The sequence below is a fragment of the Astyanax mexicanus genome, chromosome 14 (assembly GCF_023375975.1).
Source record: "Astyanax mexicanus isolate ESR-SI-001 chromosome 14, AstMex3_surface, whole genome shotgun sequence".
Taxonomy (NCBI): domain Eukaryota; kingdom Metazoa; phylum Chordata; class Actinopteri; order Characiformes; family Acestrorhamphidae; genus Astyanax; species Astyanax mexicanus.
The window spans coordinates 13365094-13386791 of NC_064421.1; the positions used below are offsets into that span (position 1 = coordinate 13365094).

The window sequence follows — 21698 nt, forward strand, 5'->3', positions numbered from 1 at the left end:
ATAAGTGGTGTAGCTGTATCCTGTTCACTGTTAAAAGTCTGTAAAATACCTTCACATGTGTGGCGGTCTGACGAGAGCCTGTAGCCAGGGTCACAGTTCATACAGGAGTAAGACCCCTCAGTGTTGGTACAGCCAGACTGTGGACACACTTCAGGAGACTGACATTCATCAATATCTGAAATAAAAAGCCAGGCAAAACATAACATCAGCAAAACGGATACAGCAGAATACTAAAAGACTCACCTAATGGGGGAAGAATACAGTTAGACCTTTGTTAATAACCCGTTTTGTCAGTCTTTTAAAAAGCAATACACTTTTGGCAATAAAAACTGTTTAGTCTCTAGAACTGAGATTGATCTATTAAATGTATCTATTAAATGTAAGTACTCCTATCACATTTCTGCCAATATCTGATTTTATCTATTTATGACACTTCTAAAAATAACACAAAGCCATTAATGTCTAAATAGCTGGCAACACAAGTAAATCCAAACTGTACCCATAGTGTCAATATTTAGCGTGACCATCATTACTAGCACAGACTTAACCCTCTTGGGTTACAAACTCAGAACATCAGAAGAGCCCATTCACAATCATATTGTGAATGGGCTCTTCTGGCTAAGAAAAACATCATAATAGGTAGTATTGAGGTCAGCAAAAGTGATTAAGGTCCTGTATTGTACAATTAGTTAATAATGTAATTATCGTGACCCCACACTAACATCTAATGGTTTATATACTGTAGCTTTATATCATCAATACCTCTTCACTTCTCAATCAAAATGGGAACCCGATTTAATGCCACCCACTCCTGAGTGCTCACAATCCAGACTGTTCTCATACAGAGTTCCCCAATGGTGGAACAAACTACCCTCCACTACCAGATCAGGAGAATCTCTCGCTACCTTTAAGAAACTCCTGAAGACAGAGCTCTTCAAAGAGCACTTACTCTCTTAACACCTCTAACACACTACCTACTTCTAACCTCATTTCCTTCTTCCTCTCCTTCACTCCTCTATCCCATTATTCCCCTTTGTCCTCCTTTTATCCCTATCCAAAGATGTTTTTCCTTTAAACTTATTTTACATTGTACTTGACTATTGTAAGTCGCTTTGGACAAAAGCGTCTGCCAAATGTAATGTAATGTAATGTAATGTAAAAAAAGCAGAGAAACGATCCGCCGATAACCAAACAAAACGGACTGCATACCACAGCGAATTAGCTCAAGTCTTAAAGTCTGCACGTAGGCTGCAGTGAGTGGGCACCTCCGTTATTAAACTGCACTGACAGAGCTGTTGATGAGGAGGAGGTGAGAGATAAGGTATGCAGGTTAGGGAACTCCATCCAAAACAGCAAGCTATTACAGGTGCTTCATAAGCACTGTAACAGCAAACACTCAGGCACTATATCAAAGCTGGAAATTCTTTACCCTGGTACTGTTCAGACGTCTGCACACCCACGGCTGGGGTATTCATTACAAGCGTCTGTGTAGTGGACAGGTACAAGCAGGAAGTTGGCTTTTCATTACAAATGAGGCTTTTAATCTGTTTACAATAAGTTCAGACTACATGAATGAGGAAATAGATATATACGTTATTTAAAAAAAAAAAAAACTTTTTACTAGTTTAATTTTAATCTCATTCTTTAATGTATTTGCTCTGAAAATTAAAATAAATTAATGTGTAGATATGCAGCAGTGAACAGAACTACAATAGTAATGTTTGTTGAAATATTCCAAATTAGCAACTTGTGTAGCATTGCTACTATATAATATTACCTTCAAAAACTGTTAGCGTGCTGCTAACTGCACTATGTAGCTTTAAAAATAAACAGGCAGTACAATGGTTACAAAAACTGTGTAACTCTTTGTAACCCTAAGTCATATCCATTCCTAACATAGCAGAGTATTTATTAATTCATCTTTTCAGGACTGTATAGAAAATGTTTAGGGAATATAGACATCAAGGGGATTCAGGTAATGTTGAAAACCCACCCATATGGGAGTCTATTGGTGAAACTTACACTGACACAGAGGAGAACATTAAAACTCCACCCAGATAAGGACTTGAACCCAAAACCCCAGTGCTGAGTAGTGGTTAGCACATCTGCTGGGGTCTTGGGATTAAGTCCCCATCTGGCTGGGGTTTCCATGGAGATCAGGTGAATTGGTTAAGTCTAAATTGCTGTAGTGTGTGTGTACTGGCATTCTGCCATTCTTCATATGCTGTCCACCTTCACCTGTGGAAATGCCCACCTGTAACAACTCTAAGCCAGCACCACAACGCAGTTCTTCAAGCAGAAGCATGAAGAACTGAGTTCCCGAACAACTGGGAACACATGAGACAGCAAACAGTCATTAAACTCTGGGCAGAACAGAAGACAGGTATGAGAAAAAAAAGGCCCGAGAGCAATTTATCTGGAATAAAATCATAACTGACATTAAGATACAAGATGGATTGATAAAGCACAGGGGGAATATAAGATACACTGAGAACAAACAGCAGAACACAGAGTGAGAAACGAAAAGAAGAGCCAGATGTGGTAATTAATCACTCGCTGAAGAGCTGGAGCAATAGCTGCAGAGACAACAGATAGATAGACTGTGATGTCAAAGTTGGAGCAGACAATACGATGTGCCAGATGAAACCAATCATCAGACTTAATCAGTGATCAATCATGTTATCTAAGATCAAACTAAGTATAAGCGATACCTGTAGCACATCTCAGAGACCATCTGACACCAGAAGGTAAAGAAACAAACATGCTGTACTGCATGTAGTGTCTGCTCTGACTATTTGGCGCACATGCAAGGAATTGCACAACCGGGGTAATTCTTCTTTAAACTATGTTACCTCATAAACTAAGTGTGAAATTCATGGAACATTCATGATAAATCTTTCAGCTGGGGATTATAAGCCAATGGCATTTACCAGTACATTTGTTTGAGACTCATTGACTGAAGCCAATTACACAAACAAAGCATAATTTTCCAAAGAAAACATGTTTAAAGCTAACACTAAATCTCAAGTTCAAGAAATTACATTCCAAGCAAAAGCAGCCCATTTAGAGCTAAACATTTTCTGACTCATAACAACAGTGGAACCTATTAGAGTTACAATCTCAAATTAAAAATTAAGTTAGAACAGTATGGACAAAGCTAATGCTAAAATACGAACCCCTGCAGAAGTCTGTACACATCTGTGATGGCATAATTTATGTTGAAAATGTAATTATCTTAGAGCAACATATGTCACTTTCAAGATGACTCTTCTCCAGTGTAGTTTAGGTAGTTTTCAATAATACACTGCAAAACCACATGCTGCACACATTACAAAGGCTTGGTCCCAAATAGGAAATGTGTTAAGAACTGTAAAGTAAAAAATTTAAAGTTTTACAAATGTGGAAGCCTGAAGAATCCTGTTTTTTGACTGATACAATTTGGGCTGGACAATAGACTAAATATTTATTTCACAGTTAGGGCTGGGCAATAAGACAACATTCTTTTGTATCGTATTGACAATAAATTAATGATTATAGTGATACACAGTATGCTGAAAATATTATAGATTTCATCAGTAGCTAAAAAAACACTCTGACCAACTGACATATTTCATTATAGAAAGTATAATTGGTCCTGTTTTTATTTTCAAATAAACATTTGTATTCAAATAACTAATATTTAATTAGAATTTAAAAAATATTTGTACCATATCGCCCAGGCACACCTCTCAATTTGTGTTGATAAAAAAAATCAGATTCTATACAATTTTAAAGAACAATTTTGCAAAAGTAAAATTCAAATACTTTAAGGTGCTCTGGACTGTGGCACTTTGTAAGTGTGTTTTCATGGGCAATGATGCTCACTTAAACCTTTTAACCTTTAATTAAAGTTGTAATGTTTTTTGAAATAGAACTAATCATTTAACATGACTGTAAACACATTCTGTGTTCCAATGTAAAGTATAGATCCTTCCCATAAAAAGTAAAGGCTGTTACTGGAGCAAAGTGTGAACTACCAATCTGTTTTAAAACCCTACAAACTTTTGGCCATATTGTGCACCAGCTGGGCTGAACCCCTAAATCCTCTCCCTGATATTTAGCAGCACATAATTTGTGGCCACAATCATAACCTCACTGAACTGGATACATCAGACTTTATCTGACTTTAAAGTCGGCGTCATTTTTTGGTACATCTGTTAGCTGGATGCTGCCAGACGCCTCCAGAACCAGAAGTGATGTGATATCTGAATATAGCATCTTAGCTCAGACTTGTGTCTCGTGTTGCCCAGTGCTTCCTATTCTCAACGACAACACTTACAGCTGTATTGTCAGGAGTTCAGTGATGGAGTAGCGTATAAAATCCAGCTCTGAAGCACACAAAACCACATTAAACCATCAGCTCCGTCATCTCACTATACTACCTCTGACTGTCGTATATTTCTTAATTATTACTCTAGTATGTGTGCCAACATCTCAAAAAAGAGCACAATCTGTCAACCCATTAAAAACGTTACTAACAGGCATGTATGTATTGAGAAGATGTTCTGCTTCAGCTGAGGTAAACCACAAGGCTATAACTTCACAATCACATTTAGAGGCTGACGAAAGTTTTAGAACATTCCAGTTCTTATTAACACTTCTAGATGGTCAAACCTGCAGCTCCAAGGATTCTCTTTACAAAACTGAAGGCATTTCTTACCTAAAACTCTGGACCAAAGTGCAATCCAATATATATCCAGTATATATATATTGTGTACATTTGGTCTGTTTAGTTTCGGTTTCACACTGCAGTTTAGCGACTGAGCCTACCAAAGAACTTTGGTCCATCTTGTGATCACCTATATTGGCTACATCTCCTTATACTTGACACTGATTGGTTTATAAAAGGGAGTTTTGTCAATTCAATGAATTGCCTTTACAATTACTGTGCTGAATTCTGCCCCTCTGCCAAAATCCATTATGTTTAAGTGCACTAGCCTCAGATACCTTCTATGCCTGTTTATAAAAAGGGTTACTCCACAATTACAGTAGATACAAGAATCAAAATCACTGGCCAGAAACCATTGCTGTGGGTCCTTAAATCCAGACCATGTTTAACAGAACATTTGCACCTGCAATTCTGGTTCAAATCAACCAAAAATGGCCAGAAAGCATCTGAATGGTGAGACTCACCATTACAGTAAAAAACAGACGTGTAGTGTTACCAGCACAATGACCTGATGGCTGAAAAAGTCATCAGAACCAAGTATTAAATAACTACAGCAGAAAGTAAATGATTTATAGCCATTATAGAGTCTTCCTAAAATTTCACACTTGCACCAAGAACCATTTAGGAAGCTTGGAAGATTGTGAGACATTAATTTTGGTAGAAACAAAAGTTAAAGACCTTCAGTGGAAGTTCAGTGAAGGTTCTCTAGACCTAGTGTTAAGCAGAGTTACATGTGAGCTACCTACCACACATGGTCTTGGCTCTCAGAAACTTCTTGTCTGATGTGGATTTGTGTCTGTCAGAAATCTTCCTCTACCAGACACACTGGCTTTATTTGTAATTTCTCTGAAGGAATGATTGCAATCTAGCCATGCAGTGTTGTGTAAATACTGCGGTAGAGAGTCTGTTCCAACACTGATTTTATGCACACAAAAGATTTGTAAATTCTAAAATGTTTGCATATTTTTTAAAACTTAATTTACTTCCATTGCTACAGACCAGCTGGAAGTTCTTAACCAATTACTTGTTCCCTAAAATACTCTTTTTTATATAATTTACATTGTATTTTAGTTTTTAGGGTTTTTTTCCTCAAAAGCCCCATTAGTTTATTTCTTACTTTTGTGACCACTGGGGTCACTGGATTTTCAATGTCAAATTCAATGTTACTTGATGTTTCTATTAACTCTCTATGGCATGAATTAGATTTTTTGAGAGGAAATCAGAACCACTGCTTTTTCATGACTAATCTAACAAAATCGGTGTACCTGCATAATGTTGCCTTAAGACACTAAATGAAAAACCCTGTTTTTGTACAACAAGAATGAAAGGATATCTCGCTCATATACATGTTTTTATGTATGACCCACTTGTATTTCCCTTAGTCTTAAAGATATACCTTGTAACATTATATTAAATAAAACCAACAAACAATCAAATACATAAAAATTAGGTATGATATAGAAAGTTGCAATAACCAAATATTCGGTTTGTTGCCTGAGAAACTGTGTTCTGCCTCTCACTGAAGCTGACTTGTGAATGTACGTGTCATCTGCTTTTTATCTGGAATTGTTTAAAGTGACTTCAGAAGACTCACCTTCACAGCTTCCATTAGCTGCTATTCTGTATCCAGGACCACATATAATGCAGGTGTAAGAGCCCTCACTGTTAATGCACTTCCCCTGAGGGCAGGTAGAGGGTGAAGCACACTCATCTATATCTGAAATATAAGCAAAAGTAATAAAGGAAGATTAGAACTAGGGATACAATTATACAATGTTTTTTTTATTGCAGTCTGTTGTACTCAAGATTAGCATGTTAGCTTTGGTATAACAAAGCTTTAGTTGTGGCTTTATAGTTGTGCATTAGTTTAGGCCTGTTATAAATATTTATTTACTGAAATTTTACAACATTAACTATCAAGTAAAAATATATATATATATATAAGTAGCCCATGGAATCTGTAACATTTGCATGATATTTGCAAGATATTTTGTACATAATGTCTGATTCACACTGTAGCTTTTTTACACCGGTGGTGCTGTTTTGCCAAATAAACAACCAGTCTAAAATTTACTCGAAAAGGACAGCGAGAGCTAAAACAAAAAGCATGGTCAAAATTTAAATGTATGAATCTCGTCATTATTAAATATTTTTTCTTGTAAGGAAAATTTAATTCAAATATACAAAATGCACATTTAAATAAGTTTTTTTTTTTTTTTTTTTTTTTTTAGTTTTTTACCAGTTTCCCAAACATTATTAAATAGTGAAATACCATCACATCGCTCTCCATCTCCTGAGACTCTGTAGCCTGTGGGGCAGTCCACACAGGAGAATGAGCCCTCCGAGTTCAGGCAGATGCCGTTACGGCACATGGACAGTATCAGACACTCATCAACATCTGTGTAAAAGACAAAAAGGGGAGAAACTAAACCCCCAGCTTCTACACAACTCCTCCAGTGGAAGAGAAACATCAGTACTAAAGATAAACAGAGAGCCTGACTCACCCTCACACCTCTGTCTGTCCTCAGACAGTCTGTATCCAACCTCACACTGCGTACAGGTGAACGAGCCAGCGGTGTTAACACATACACCTTCCACACACAGGCTGTGATGAGCACATTCATCCACATCTGTAAGAGACACAGTCGTACAGGTGTTCAAGTCTGCATGCCAGTATTTGATGCTTTATAGGAAACTACACTTGAGCATGAAGTTAATTTAGCATCTCAATAATTGAGATATTGGTACGTTTTAGTATTTGTAATGGTAATTTTTGTAATTTTAGACATTACAAAGTGGTAAAGTGTCAACCCGTAGTGCTTATTCAAATTACATAACTTTTTACATATTAATGCTGAAATATATCCAGCATTTCTTGAATAACTGTTAGGGTTTCTTCCATTTGAAACTGCGGAGAAACAGTTTAAAGTGCATTTCTTTAAGCAACATTTTAACAGTGTACAACAAAAGGGGATAAGCTGAAGAACCTTAAACTGGCTCTACTTTAGCAGTATGTTTTCTACTGCAGCAGACATGCTTGCTGTTATTATTAATATACCAGTATTTGAACCATAATTTACATACCCTCACAGCCTTTGCCATCAGGGCTGGATTGGTATCCTGTGTAACACCTGCACCTGTGGGAACCCGGGAGATTAACACACGTGCCGTGAGGACACGCATCTGGGAGCAGGCACTCGTTCACATCTGGAAAGAAGACAGACAGGGTGAGGAGTGTGAGGGAGGAGGGAGTGGGCTGTGGTAATAGTGTGTAAGTGTGTACAGCGATCTGCGCTTGATATGTATACCTTGGCAGCTGTTGTTGCGTGCAGTTGTTTGGTAGCCATGGTTGCAGGTACAAATGAAGGAGCCCTCTGTGTTCACACACCGACCATTGGCACACATGCCAGCTGCCTGACACTCGTTAATGTCTGAAATAGAACGAATAGGGACGGAGAGTTTGATTGGCAAAAGGCTTAATATGTGTGTGTTTATGTGTGAGAAAAAAAGAACGTATTAAATTCACAGCAAATGATCAACTGTTTCCCTACACTCCAAAATTTTTTTTAAAAGGAACATCAGCTCACAGACGCCTTGTGCTGATTGACATCACCATAGAGTGGTGAGTGGAAAGAGCACCATCTACCCACCCAGAGAGAACAAGGCCAACTGTGTTGTCTCAGGGCTCTGGGAGCTGATGGCAAGCTACACGACCAGGATTCGAATCAGTGATTTACAACCCCGGACCACTCAGACCCCCCCCCCCCCCTTTTTTTTTTTAACACAAATTAGTTAAGGTACAGAGTAAACAGAGCCTGCTAACATATAAGCACTTTTATTTAGCAATGTAAACAACGTGTCGTTAGTCTAAGTTTTAGATGGTGGTAAGATTACTTTTATTTATGCTGAAATATGGATACAATCTCTAACTAACTCACTACCCCTCACTTTCTCCCTCTTCCTCTCATATTGCAATAAAATAAAAAAAGCTAGTAGTCTGTTTTTCCAGGCACACCACACTACACAAAAATACGAGAAAGTATGAGCAGTTAAAAGTCGTAAGGAGAATACTGTGTTGTAAAATTAATCAAATTAATGTATTAATTCTTCAATTTTTCCCAGCTTACACATTTTATATATATATATATATATATATATATATATATATATATATATATATATATATATATATATATATATATATATATATATATATATTGTTGCTGTCCAATGAAAAACACTTATCTCCAAAACAGCAACTTTACAGGAGAGAGAAAAAACCTTGTAAACTTTCAATGAAAGTCAATGTAAAAAGAGTTTATTTCAGGTCATTTTTAAGAGTTTCTATTGGTCCGTTCATCAAGAAATTTTGGCACAGAGTAAGGAACAGTTTTTATGTTCAAATTATGTAGTAAACTAAACATTAACAAAAATGGAGATAAGTGTTTTTCGTAGGACATTGACGATATTCACATAACACAGTTTGAGAACCAGTGGCTTGGGTGAGTTGGATTGGTCAAATGTAGTTGCGCTTTTAATTTGCGTTGCTTCTTAAAGACATTTTCACGTTCAGAAAATACATTTCAGTGTCTATGATTACAGTAAGTTTGTTTATCGTGTTCATTTTTTGAGTCTACACCACAACTGCATTCAGATTTAGACATTCCACCGGTCACATTACAAGAAATAAATGTTTTCTTATGTAAAATGTAAAATCTGACAGGTCAAACACCTAGCTCGTATTTTAAAACGTCTAGCTGTAAGCAGGCGAGGCCATCTCCTGTGTGCTGTGCGTTTGCGTTTGTCCGACACCTCCCGTAATCTTTCCAGACGGCTGACGGCTTCAAGCAGGGTAAGACAGACTCTAGATATGGAAGACCTCTGGGGTGAAAAGCACACAAGCAGAGCTTTGTATGTGCTGCCCCTACGTCTGCCAGACGTCTGTCAGTGTCCTCCGAAGCTTTGTTTCTGCAATCTCCTGCTATTTCTCAAAGTCCTCCCCGATAAGGGCTGAAAGCAAAGCTGGACTGTTTTCTCTATCACACCACCAATTAGCCTTATCCACCAGCCAGCCAATTGGCCACCAACTTCTGTGCTACAGGCAATTGACTGAGGCAATGGCTCTAGAAAGGAACATTACTTACCGTCTGTACTTCATGAAGACAGCTAGAAGACATGCTTTGTGTGATTGACCTCCTCCACAGGGAGGACGTCCACTCAGTTTAAAAGTCAGGAACTTAAAGTGAACCCAGCCTGATCCTGAGTTGAGCTCAACACTGTAAAAGTTTAGCTTTTGGTAATTAATGATTCTTTTTAGACTAAGGAAATGGGAAGGGACATTGTGGTAAACTGAGAGGCTGGTGCCTCTATCCTGGCAGTCACACACTATTAATCAGACTTATAATGCTATGGGTTATGTCTATGCTACCTTCTGACTCCTACCTTTTAGTTAGGCTTACTGTGGAAGTGTTCACATTCTCTGTACTCCATAAATCCAAACAGAACAAATTCCATCTCTTTACCTTTTTCTGATATAAACACTGCCCAGCTGTCTGGCCTGACTCTGACAGAAGTCCTTGTCACCTTTGTCTTTGCTATAGAGAAGTTTTGTTTTAAGTTTTGTTGTTTTTCATCATATTACAGTTTTATGTACAGCTGCTTTGTGACACCAGTTGTAAAAAGCATTAGAAAATATAAAATATTTGATTTGATAAAAGGTAATAAAGTGCCATATCAACTTGTTGATGATATAGTTGCAAACAGGGGTTGATAGGGGTGATTAAACAAATCTTATCAAAAATGTGAGGAAAACATCTAAATGAACTAAGATTAGATAACTCAAAAAACTATGACTATCATTGTATCATTTGGCTTGACTTTAATTATACAATGTAATGTTGTTCTCTAGTGTCTTTACATCATTGTTTTATTAATATTATTAATACAGTATACATAATTTTTTATAATTATTATTAGAAGTATAGTATTCGCTATCAGTTTTCATTCTTTAAACTTATTTGTTTAATGTAAATGACATAAAATCTAGAAAAAACATTAAAGAATCCACCCACAAAAAAGATATTTATCAATACATTTTCCTGCTCTGACATGTTGTAAATTATGAACGTTAATTAGAAAGTAGTTGGTCATGACGGGCATGATTATGGCTGTGATTTAGGAGAGATGCTATGGCATGCCTAACCAGCTGTCCAAACACAACTGAAAATGATCCCAATCTTGCCTATTTCTGTTTTAAACGCTTACGCCAAAACAGTAACAGCAAGTTGAACTTTACTGAAATCAAGAAGGGCTTTGTTTTGCAACTCTGCAGGACCCTCTGACTCTGTGGAAGTTAGGTAAAGGGTCTCTGCAGCACCAGGAGGAAACAGGCACTCTTTGTATCACAGGTCTGCAGTGATTCATTTTAATGAAGTGGCACATCCTGTACAGCATTCACTGCCAAATGCCTGCTGAACGCCTCCATCAGAACAACAAATGGCGGCGTCCAGTGATTGATTGGACTTTATATATTTAATTCACTCAAGCGTTCCTTCCTTTCCCTGATCCTGAATTTCACTGAGTCATCTCTCCTCGCTGTAGATGAGTGGATGAGGGAACTGTACACTGAGGTAATGTGCTCACACTCCACCGCACGTGTGGAAGACTCAGGTAGTTACACCAGATGGTTTTTACTGTTAAGAGAGAGCTCTACTCTACAGGACCTTTGTTTTTTACAGTTTTCTTACATCACAGAAATGTCTCAGATAGATAAATACAATGGCTTATAAAATGTTGAGAAACCTTGGTCAAAATATGACATAAAAGATGACATGACTTGCTAAATGCAGAAAGTTAAAGATAATTTTTTTTTTTACTTTTCTTTACTTTTGGTTGCTCAAGTGAAAGCACCATAATAGACAATAATTTAATAGAATCTACACTACTTATTATCTAATAAGTTCATTTTAGTTGATCTTTATGTACACAAGCATGAATACCAGGACCAGCTGGTTCCAAGAGCTTCTTCCCCTAGACTATCAGGCTGCTGAACAGTCAGCAGCAATGAGTCAGTATACAATCCATCACAATTTATCCTACCTGTCTCACTACATGAGTACATCTCTACCCCATACAAGCTCGCCCTGCAGTCTGTCATAGTGCACCAAGAGACCAAGACTTCCTCCCCACTCTGCTCATTATGCTACAATTTACATAATGCTAAAATTAATTTAATGCCACTGTTTATATATATTTTGTTTTTGCTTCTGTTTGTAGCAAGCGCATGCGTGTAACTTAAAATGCATTGTCTTTTTAATGCCTTTTTCTGCATTGTGTGTATCAGTGTTTTCATTTTTTTAGAATGTTAGGTAGTCACTTAGATGAGATTGTGACTTAATTTTTGGGACAGGCTTAAGAAGTCAGTGTATAATATAACTTGTAATATAAGTCTGGACAACCTGGTCTTTCCTAATGAATATGAAAAAGCCATAGTCCTAACAAACTAATTAAGGTCTGAAAGATTGAATCTGTTGGGGCATCTGTTTGCACATTTGCCTTTGCTGTTTTCCTGTCTTTTCTCAAAAAGTTTATAAAACACAAATAATACAAATATCTTAAAATTAAGAAATCATTTCTGATTTGTATCTTTATACCTTTTGAAGATCAGTTTCATTTTGTACTCACTCATGTAACTATTCATAGTAACAATTTTTACTGGTGGCAATACTTTTGCATGATGATAGACAGAAACATTCATGAACAGTCTCTGTGATGGTGGGAGGTTTGTTTTATATGGATTTCTGTCCCTTTAAATTACTGTCCCTTTAAATTACTTAGAAACTGATTTAGTCTGTAAGTTTAGTCGATACGTTTTCTTTTACCCAAGGGTACAAATAACTCCTGAGGACATTGTGAGAAGTGACCTCAGTCCAGGTTCACTTCTATCATTTTAGTTTTAAAACTGACATTTCTCCAATCTCACAGAATTACAAACGTTTCCTCCACTGGCCAGGTTTCCCAGTGAGAAACTGTAAATAATATTACAATACTGGATACAGAGTCTCAATTAGTGATTTCAAAGTCATATTGCATACTGCGCTGAGCAAGGATGGAGCTTTGGGGAGTAATACGCAATCTGATGACCTCTTGGCCTGAGCGCTGTATCTACGTCCTCCCTTTCTGTCCACAAAAAGTGAGCCCCTAATAAAGAGCCTATCCCCCGGGCTTAGCCGCAGTGGCCAGAATCGTCCAAAAATAATATTCTGTTTGTTCAAGACTGTGGCCAAGGCAAAATATTTTGACTCTCCCAAATTGAAGTATTGCAAACAATCTTTTACAGCAGCGAAAGAGCCGCAATAACAAGACAATGTGTTTAAAGAGTGCGGGTGTAACTCCCGGAGTTGAATTTGGTGTAGATAAAAATCTTGCAGCCACCAGGAAATATTGGGGCATACGGTACTGTGCAAAAGAATATGAGCTCTGTATCTGAACTGGGTGGAAAGTCCTTACTTACTGAGTAAAACAATAACATTAGAATAAATATAAATACTAAATGATATTAACACAAAAAAGTAGGGATTTAAATAACTGGGTTCATTTAAACATTTCCAGAGCTCTTTTTTTTGAGTTCAGTATTATTTATAGTCAACATTATATCTCAAGATCTTAATTCCTTTTTCCTTAATTGTACTGTATTCATGTTTACCTGCATCTGTGCTAATGTGATCTGTGATTTTCACAGTACAGACTCTCTTGATGTTGAGAGAAAAGTTTTAAATAATGCTCTTCAGGGCCAAGTGTGGGCGATATGACCTCCAATCAACATCACAATTTGATTAAATATTTTATCTTGATAGCGTTGAATAAAATATTATTTTAATGAATGACTTTGCTTTGAAATAAGCTGCTCAAAGTTTCTCTACTTTGAGATCTCCATATTGCTTCCATGTTGCTGAATAAACAGGGCGGAGTCACATGTATGAACAAGTAGGGAAGGGCGGTATGACCAAAATCACTGAAGAGGTCCGGCTGCCTTACACTGTCTCTTTGATATAAGAATCGCTGGTTAGATTCCAGGATCATGCTGCTTAGCATTAACAACCAGAGTCTGAGAGAGCTCAATAGGCCATAATATCTCTGGGTGGGTAGATGGCACTTTCTCCTACCTCATCACTCATAGTGTGACGTTGGTCAGCACAGACATCTGTTAGCTGATGTGTCATGGCTGAGTCGCTGCGCTTTCCTCCAAATGTGCTGACTACCTGGTGATGCTGCATCAGTGGCAGTTAAAAAAGAGGTGGTGGTTGTTTTCACATGAAAAGGAAGAGGGGGCATGTTCTAGTCTTCACTGTTCTAGTGTTGGAGGTATAGGGGGAGTTTACTTAAACAGAAATTGGGTATATAACTGGTTAAATTAAAACTATAATGAATAAAAAAAAATGCCCAATCTTACTTCTTACTGAAACATCTGCACAGTACTGTATTTAGCATTACAAGGGAAGGAAAATCAACCAAAAGTGCTAAAAATGCCCAGTCATCATTGAGCCTCTTCAGAAACCCCCAGATAATGTAGTTTGAGGCTAGAGCTGACCAAGAAAGCTGGGACTGCCCCTGCCTGGAAACACTCATCATCCAGCTCCTACAGAAACCCCCGGATAATGTGGTTTAGCTGCTGCAAATTATCTCACACCATAACTGGCCAATACACGGGGCTTTACACTGTATTACAAAATGTTTCCCTTAATATACCAGGGAATAAGATCACGTCTGGAAATGTCACAGGTCACAGAGGTTACTGGGTTTCATTTTAAGCTTCAAGTCAGAAATATTGTGCAAATCTTCACTGGTAAACTAGCTTTTTAGCCTGTTAATCGTTAGCATAAAACCACAGAGGCAAGATGAAATCAGCCTTATTGCGCCTATGTGGTTGGACCAGCCTACTTAAGGCCCCTGTGGCTATCCTGCAAAATATCCAAGGCTGTCAACACTTTCAGAGGGGCATACACTGTCACCATGCCCCCTTAAGTCATCCTGATCTTTGCCAAAATCAAGTCTGCACCTCCAGCTCATGCCAGACGAAGGGGAATACTGTTATTACACAATCATAAAACGAAATACGGAAAACCCCACGCTGCGGCAGCGCTAGTTTCCACATGGGTACTCCAGCGGCTCTTACCCAGACATCTCCCACCAGCAGGTTTGAAGCCAGGGCCGCACGCTTGGCACTGGAAAGAGCCCTGGGTATTCACACATATGCCACCAGGGCAGACACTTGGGCTCCTGCACTCATCCACATCTATAAGACAGAGCAAGACCGAGAGAAAAAGGAAAGAGAGGGAAATTCCAGATTAAAACAAGCAGCCATTCAGAAAACTCTATTAGATTAAGTGGTTAATCATGTGGGAATGGGTTATGCTTAGCTGTCACAAAGGCTTATATATAAAACAGGGAAACAAGCAGAACCCTTGAACATAAATATGCAGTACTAAAATAAACATGCATCACAAAAATACCATCTACATACATCAATCTCTCATTCATTGTGTCACATACACTCAGAAAAATCAAGGTGTCAAACAGGGTTCTTTGGAGAGTTGCCACTAGTTCCAACCTGGTTTCAGTAGATGGTTCTTTAAAAACACACTATTTAAAAGTACAAAAAAGATAAACCCAATCCAAGAAGCTTCACGAAATGTATTTTTAAGAGTGTATGTACAGGAATAAAAAAAATACACACATTAAACATGTACCAACCAAATACCTTATATTTCCTTTGGTCAGCATTGGGAAATTTAATCATTGTCTTGTCATTAGTATATAGAGGACAAGACATAAACATAATGTGTATTTTCGCAATACATTTTATCTAAGCAAAATTATAGTTAATAATAAAACACTATCAAACATATCAGTAATTGTGATTGGAAGATTACATTACATAAACTTACAATGGACATAAACATGATGGCATTATTGGACTTTTAATAGGCTGCAGTTGAGATTGAGGGGGTCCTCAGTAGGACAATTTTTTATTGATATATTTTCCCTTTAAATAAGCTACATTTTTGGCTGTATACAAAGGACCCTTCACTTTGGAACAGTCTTCTATGATACAGTGACCAAGAAGTGCAGCCCACCTTGGCTGAAGTCTAGAGTTTGAAACACAGCTATAGATAAATTTAAGCGGTTGCTTTCTAGAGACGAATAAGGTAAACAACTTTAATGATTTCAGAAAAAATTAAATGTGAACAGAATTCTTGCTTTTTTCTAATAATAATGTCTGTCATTCTGCAAAAAATAAACAAACAATAAAAAAAACAGTTGAAAGACATCAGCCCAATATTACCATAATATTCATGTCCATGATGAGTCACAGTGTATATACACATCCAGCCACAATTGTAATGCAGTATAATGACGCTCCTCACTAGTCAATTAGTAACATCAACAATACAGTGGGAAGTCATACCTTCACACTGTCCTCTCCAGTTCTTGGTGAAGCCGTTCTTGCATTCACAAGTGAAGGATCCCTCAGTATTGACGCAGACACCATTGGGACATTTGTTGGGAATGGCACACTCATTAATATCTGTAAAATTTATTTCATGTACAGTGACAGGAAGAAAATTAAGCACTTTGAAAAAGCCATAAACAGCTAAAAGCTGGTGTCTGCAATAATAAAATGCATTTGACTATTTCTGACACTGTTTCTGTCTGTCTTCAGCAAACGCACCTTGACATGTCTTCTTGTTCTGCGTCATTAGAAGGCTAAAGCCAGAGAAGCACTGGCAGGTGTAGGAGCCATACGAGTTGGCACAGTGTCCCTTCTCTCCACACGGATCATCTTCACACTCATTCACATCTAAAAAAAAAAAAAATAAAATAAAAAAATAAAATAAATGATGTACAGTATTTATTCTACTGAGTATGATAATGACTGTTATATTTACCTATAATACATTATATATTATTTACATATAATATATTATATACATAGTATATATATTTACATATAATACATACTTCATATCAGACACAGTAGTGACTCAATTTCTGCTGATTTAGATTTTTTTGACCTAATGTAAGTCTGGGCGTTGTCCTTTACATTGATTCAAAATGTCATTATTAATTGGCCAATAGAAATGCTCTAAGATGACTTCAGCAATTTGTTCCTTGTAAAATTTCTTATAAATTGCTTATTTTAATGAGTAAAGACTCAAATCAAGCAAAAAATCTCATTAAATTTAAATACAGGAATCCAAATAATTTGATTGCTGTCTTTGAGTTTAATTAATTTACCTAAAATAAGGTAACGATTATAAGCAAGACTGATTAGATGAGGGCATTTAAAAGCCATTTTTCTGAGAAAATACTTCATTAACAGTTTACATACTGCTATCTCATGACTTCTGGCATGTCAGTGTATATACAGTAAGCTGCATATTAGGATCCTAAAGGAATTTAACATAAAACACAAAAAGAAAATTTATGAATATATGGATTCTAAAGCAAAATATAAGAAATGAAAACAACAAATATGACTCTGAATATGTATGATACTGCTGCAGCACACATCCAAAGTAACCTCTCCCTCTGGGGCCAATCCAGCAAGCAGGCATTCCTTAGTGATGGCCTGAGCCGGGGCTTAACTTGGATAGCGATTGCTGTATGAAGTCATATAGGACAGCAGCAGAGCAGTCCTTTGGATGGCTTCTGCTGTACAGTTAGACGTCACGGCTCAACATAAACAATGGATCACTTTCCCTCTGCTCAGGATTCTCTCAGGCACTCGCTAGATCTGCAGAGCTGTGAGAGAATCCTGCTCATTCTGGAATAATGAGCCGCACTCAGTAAAGCGCTTTCAGGCTATGCTAACCGTGCTCCAGTGGTGGTTAAAGAGGCTTACCGATGCAGGTGGTCTGCAGGCCGTTGAGTTTGTAGCCTGGGTCACAGTAGCAGGTGTAGCTGGTTTGCACCGACACACACTGGCCTGGTCCACAGATGGTTGGAGTCAGGGAACACTTGTCAATGTCTGCAAGCAGAGATTTAAGACGATGGTGAAAAATGACTTTTCAGAAATTTCAGAATACTTCAGTGTAAGACTTTAAAATGCTTTAAAGAAGAAGGGAAGCTTTATCTGTGAAACGGTCAGTTACAGTCCATTCATTTCTTGTGAGGCGTGTAAATCTCTGATCAGTAAGACAATTTCATTTAATTTTTTTTATTCAATGCATCAGCATTCTAAAATTCTAGACCAAGATTCGATACAATTAAATGATTAATATTTTTGTTGCACCTCTTGCTTAGATGACAGCTTTGCAATTCTTGGAATTTTCTAAGCCAGCTTTATGAGGTAGAGTCACCTGGAATGACTTTCAGCTGTGCTGAACGTATGAAGAGTTAATTACTTGCATTTCTTGCCTCTTAATGTGTTTGAGAGCATCAGATGTGTTGTGAAGAGGTAAAAGTGGCATAGAGGTCAGTCACTCCAAAAAAACGTTAAAAGTATCCTCAGCTGCAGTCGCAAAGACCACAAAAACCGTTATGATGAAAGTGGCACTCATCAGGACCGGCCCAGGAAATGAAAGCAAGAGCTACCTGTACCGTACAGGATCAGTTCATCAGAGTTACCAGTCTCAGAATCTGCAAGTTAACATCACCTCAGAGCAGAGCACCTAAATGCTTCATAGAGTATTTGGTTTGTTTAACACTTAAGTTACTACATGAATCTTTGTGTTCCTTCATAGACTGAAGGGCTTTGATCTTAATTTACAATGTATGAAAGGGAAAAAAAGAACATTGAATTGAATGTCGTAACTTGGTAGGGTATATATTGTATTGTATAAATTTTATAATAGTAATTTATAATAATAGTAATAATAATAATCGATATTTTTTATATGTATATTATAATTTGTTCTCATGATGGTAATGTATTCTACTGTAACATTTGTACAGTACATACCTGTATTTAAATTTTAGTTGAAATGAAAATTGAGTTGTCGAGGTTTATTCCACTCAGATTTATTGTAATCTTATTTGCGATCTCTGACTAGTGCATTCTGACTCACAAGTAATTTACAGCACAATAATGAACAGTAGTAGATCACTGAGAGTGAAACTGCTACTGCACCCAGCAATATAACACACACTAACACCCTCTTACTCAGCAGACACGTGTATCCCTCTGGAAAATGTTTCTCACAATGGAAACAGAAGAGCGGGTTTTATGAGGGGGCTTAGGGTCACGTTTTACAGCGCTCTGACCAGTGGCCACCTGCTTCTCTAGAAGTAAGTACTACCTTTACCTTTTACTCACTGGTGTCAGGCCGGAGAGGCATTTAGAGCGGCCAGGCAGCATCTGGCTGCAATAGCGAGGCCTTCACTCAGGTTTGCTCTCTGTTTCTAAACACACAGAGCTGGAAGTTCAATTTCTACATACAGAGCGGGCCCTGTCCCAATTCTGCAATTCAAATGACAATCTGGAAACGAGCGGAGTGTATTCAGACTCTGAAACACAGTCATGTTATTCCAATTACAAAACGCACATTTGCTTTGACTGTTTGCCTCATCGCCCACTGAGTGTCTCTGAATAGATGGAGCTTGGCTGGCCTACAGAGCACAACAGCCTGTACAAGCTTAGCTTGAACTTTCAAAACTTGACCTGTTGAAAGAATGTAAGCCACCTCACACACTTTGGCAAGCGGTAGGAATACATTTAAGATGACGGCATAATATTTGCATTGATTTTAAATGCTAGGAATGGATTAGGAGGTTAATAATAATTGGAGAAAGAATGATTTCGTAAAGGAAAAGGGGAACAAAACATGGAATTACACTCACTGACCAATGTTATGTCTCAGATACGGGCAATAAAAATGACTACAGGTGTGGCTTGATTAGACGCTGGGTTTTGCCGCAACACTACAACACTCAAAGGCTACTTTTGGGTAGTGTACCTGTAGACATGCCTTTACAATGCACTTGAATATATATTTTCCAGTTGACAGACTTTAAAGTGGACACGTCATTAGTCTTTTACAAACAGGATGGTTGTTTCGACAAGTTGCCCTTCCTTTAGGCAATCAGTTAACAACTCACTGTTGTCTAATTGGACTGCTCTGCACATTGGAACTATACTGTCTTTAGTGACAAATCCAGGTTCCATTTGGGATCTAAACAGCCACATTTGATTAGGGAGGCGTCATGTTAAGCCGTTCAATCATGCCATTGTTGTGGAGCAACACAGTGCTCCTGAACTGCTGATGTGATGATCTTAGCCATCTCATACAACAGCCGGTCACCCCAAGTAGTGACGTAAGGGCCACTAGCAGCTCAGCGATATGTATACGATATCCAGCCGCCACATGTGTTGCTAGGGTTTCCCAGAAATGTCTCTGCCAGACTGTAACACTTCCTTGTCCTGCCCGTTCACCAGATTTACCAAAAAATGAGAATTTATAAAACCCGCTGATATGCCAGCTTCAGTAACCTGCACGTATCTTTTGTTAAAGAGTGTATTATTCTTCTTTTAAGTTTGTCCTTTGAGAGAAGCTCAGAAAGAAGCAGAGAGGGAAGCTTTTTCCAATCAAAACAATGTTTTTAAGAGGATTTGCTCCAGATCGCTCCAAGGTAAAAACAAGACCGAAGGATGAAATGAAGAGCTTGCTGTGATTATAGGAGGAATAATGATTTCCACATTGTGTCTGCAGTGACTGACCTGTGGCTTGTGTGGCAACATTTATTGGAGCTGTGTCCCGGCTGTTAGACTCTGGCTTTAGGTGGGTGGGCGATTGAGGAGTGACCTCCCTTACATCTGTTAAAAAAAAAAAAAAAAAAAAAAATATTTTGGCACATTCTACGCACAGATAATGTTGCAAAATCAGTTATACTATTTTACAAGTCAATAACCACAGTGCTTCAGTTTCTCTGCATACTTTATCCTCCTTTTACCCTGTTCTTCAATGGTCAATACTCCACAGGACACTACAAACAGTCCACCAATACCATTTTTATTGGCAGTGTCCTGTGACCGCTGATGAAGCACTGAAGGATGACCGACAGATCTATGTGAAGGTGAACCCGTTAGGTAAGAGTATCTAAAAGAGTGGAGGACAGTGAGTGGACACTGTGTTTAAAACTCCAGGACACTGCTGGGTCTAATACACTTATACCAGCACAACACACAGTTGAAAACAGGGTGAAAGAAGGACAATAAAATATCAAGAGAAACCAAAACAGGACTATAGTCTGTAATTAAAGAACTACAAAGTTATTCTATATAATTAGTAGATCTTAAAAAATGCAATTAGTGTAGAAACTAAGAAATGGTCATAAAGTTATGCTTGATTGGTGTTAGTCTTTAACAATGTGTTGCTATCTTCTAATAGCTACTCCTAAACAGTAGCAACACAGACATAAAAAATAAAGTATATGGATCTGCCAGCTAAAACCAGCAGAAAAACATTCATAAATCAGAGAGATTATCAGGGGCCCAAAGGGCTCCAGAATGGTGCATGTGAGCTTTCTGCGTGTTTTCATTGGCAGTAGGACCCAATTGCAGGTTGCCTAACTTTTAAAAGAAGGATTTATAGAAAATAAATGAAAAGCCCAGCGTCCCAGGACTACGCTTTGTTTTGTCTGGCTGGCTGTAAAATTACAGCAGTTTTGGAGAGAAACGAATGAACAGTTGGTTAATGTAATGTTTCTAGATAATCTACAGTCAAAAATTACAAAATGTCCCATTAAAGCTAGAGTAAAGAATGCTGCACTGACCTGTGGGATTTGCATGTGAGCATATGGGCAACTCCGGCAGAAATCACTTCCACATTCAATGCAGGAGCTCCCCACATATATTTCAAAGGTCAGTGCAGTATTATTTAACTTACCTGGGACATGGCAAAAGTCACGGGACACATACAGTTCTACTTCATGTCACATTGCATCTTAGTATATATGTATATATCAAATCTAACCATCTTTTACATTTTAA

General features: G+C 37.8%; 1 protein-coding gene across 2 annotated transcripts in view; it reads right to left on the bottom strand.

The window, feature by feature from the left end:
* LOC103024277 (latent-transforming growth factor beta-binding protein 2) overlaps nt 1-21698 on the bottom strand; it is a 164604-nt gene that overhangs the window by 29249 nt on the left and 113657 nt on the right. For both annotated transcript variants that reach the window (XM_049463974.1, XM_049463973.1), the window contains exons 15-25: nt 20427-20522; nt 17613-17738; nt 16440-16568; nt 16176-16295; nt 14883-15002; nt 8017-8139; nt 7793-7915; nt 7213-7338; nt 6981-7106; nt 6303-6425; nt 50-175 (exon numbers count right to left, since the gene is read on the bottom strand). In XM_049463974.1, the coding sequence (XP_049319931.1) occupies nt 50-175; nt 6303-6425; nt 6981-7106; nt 7213-7338; nt 7793-7915; nt 8017-8139; nt 14883-15002; nt 16176-16295; nt 16440-16568; nt 17613-17738; nt 20427-20522 (1338 nt within the window). The remainder of the gene's footprint in view (nt 1-49; nt 176-6302; nt 6426-6980; nt 7107-7212; nt 7339-7792; nt 7916-8016; nt 8140-14882; nt 15003-16175; nt 16296-16439; nt 16569-17612; nt 17739-20426; nt 20523-21698) is intronic.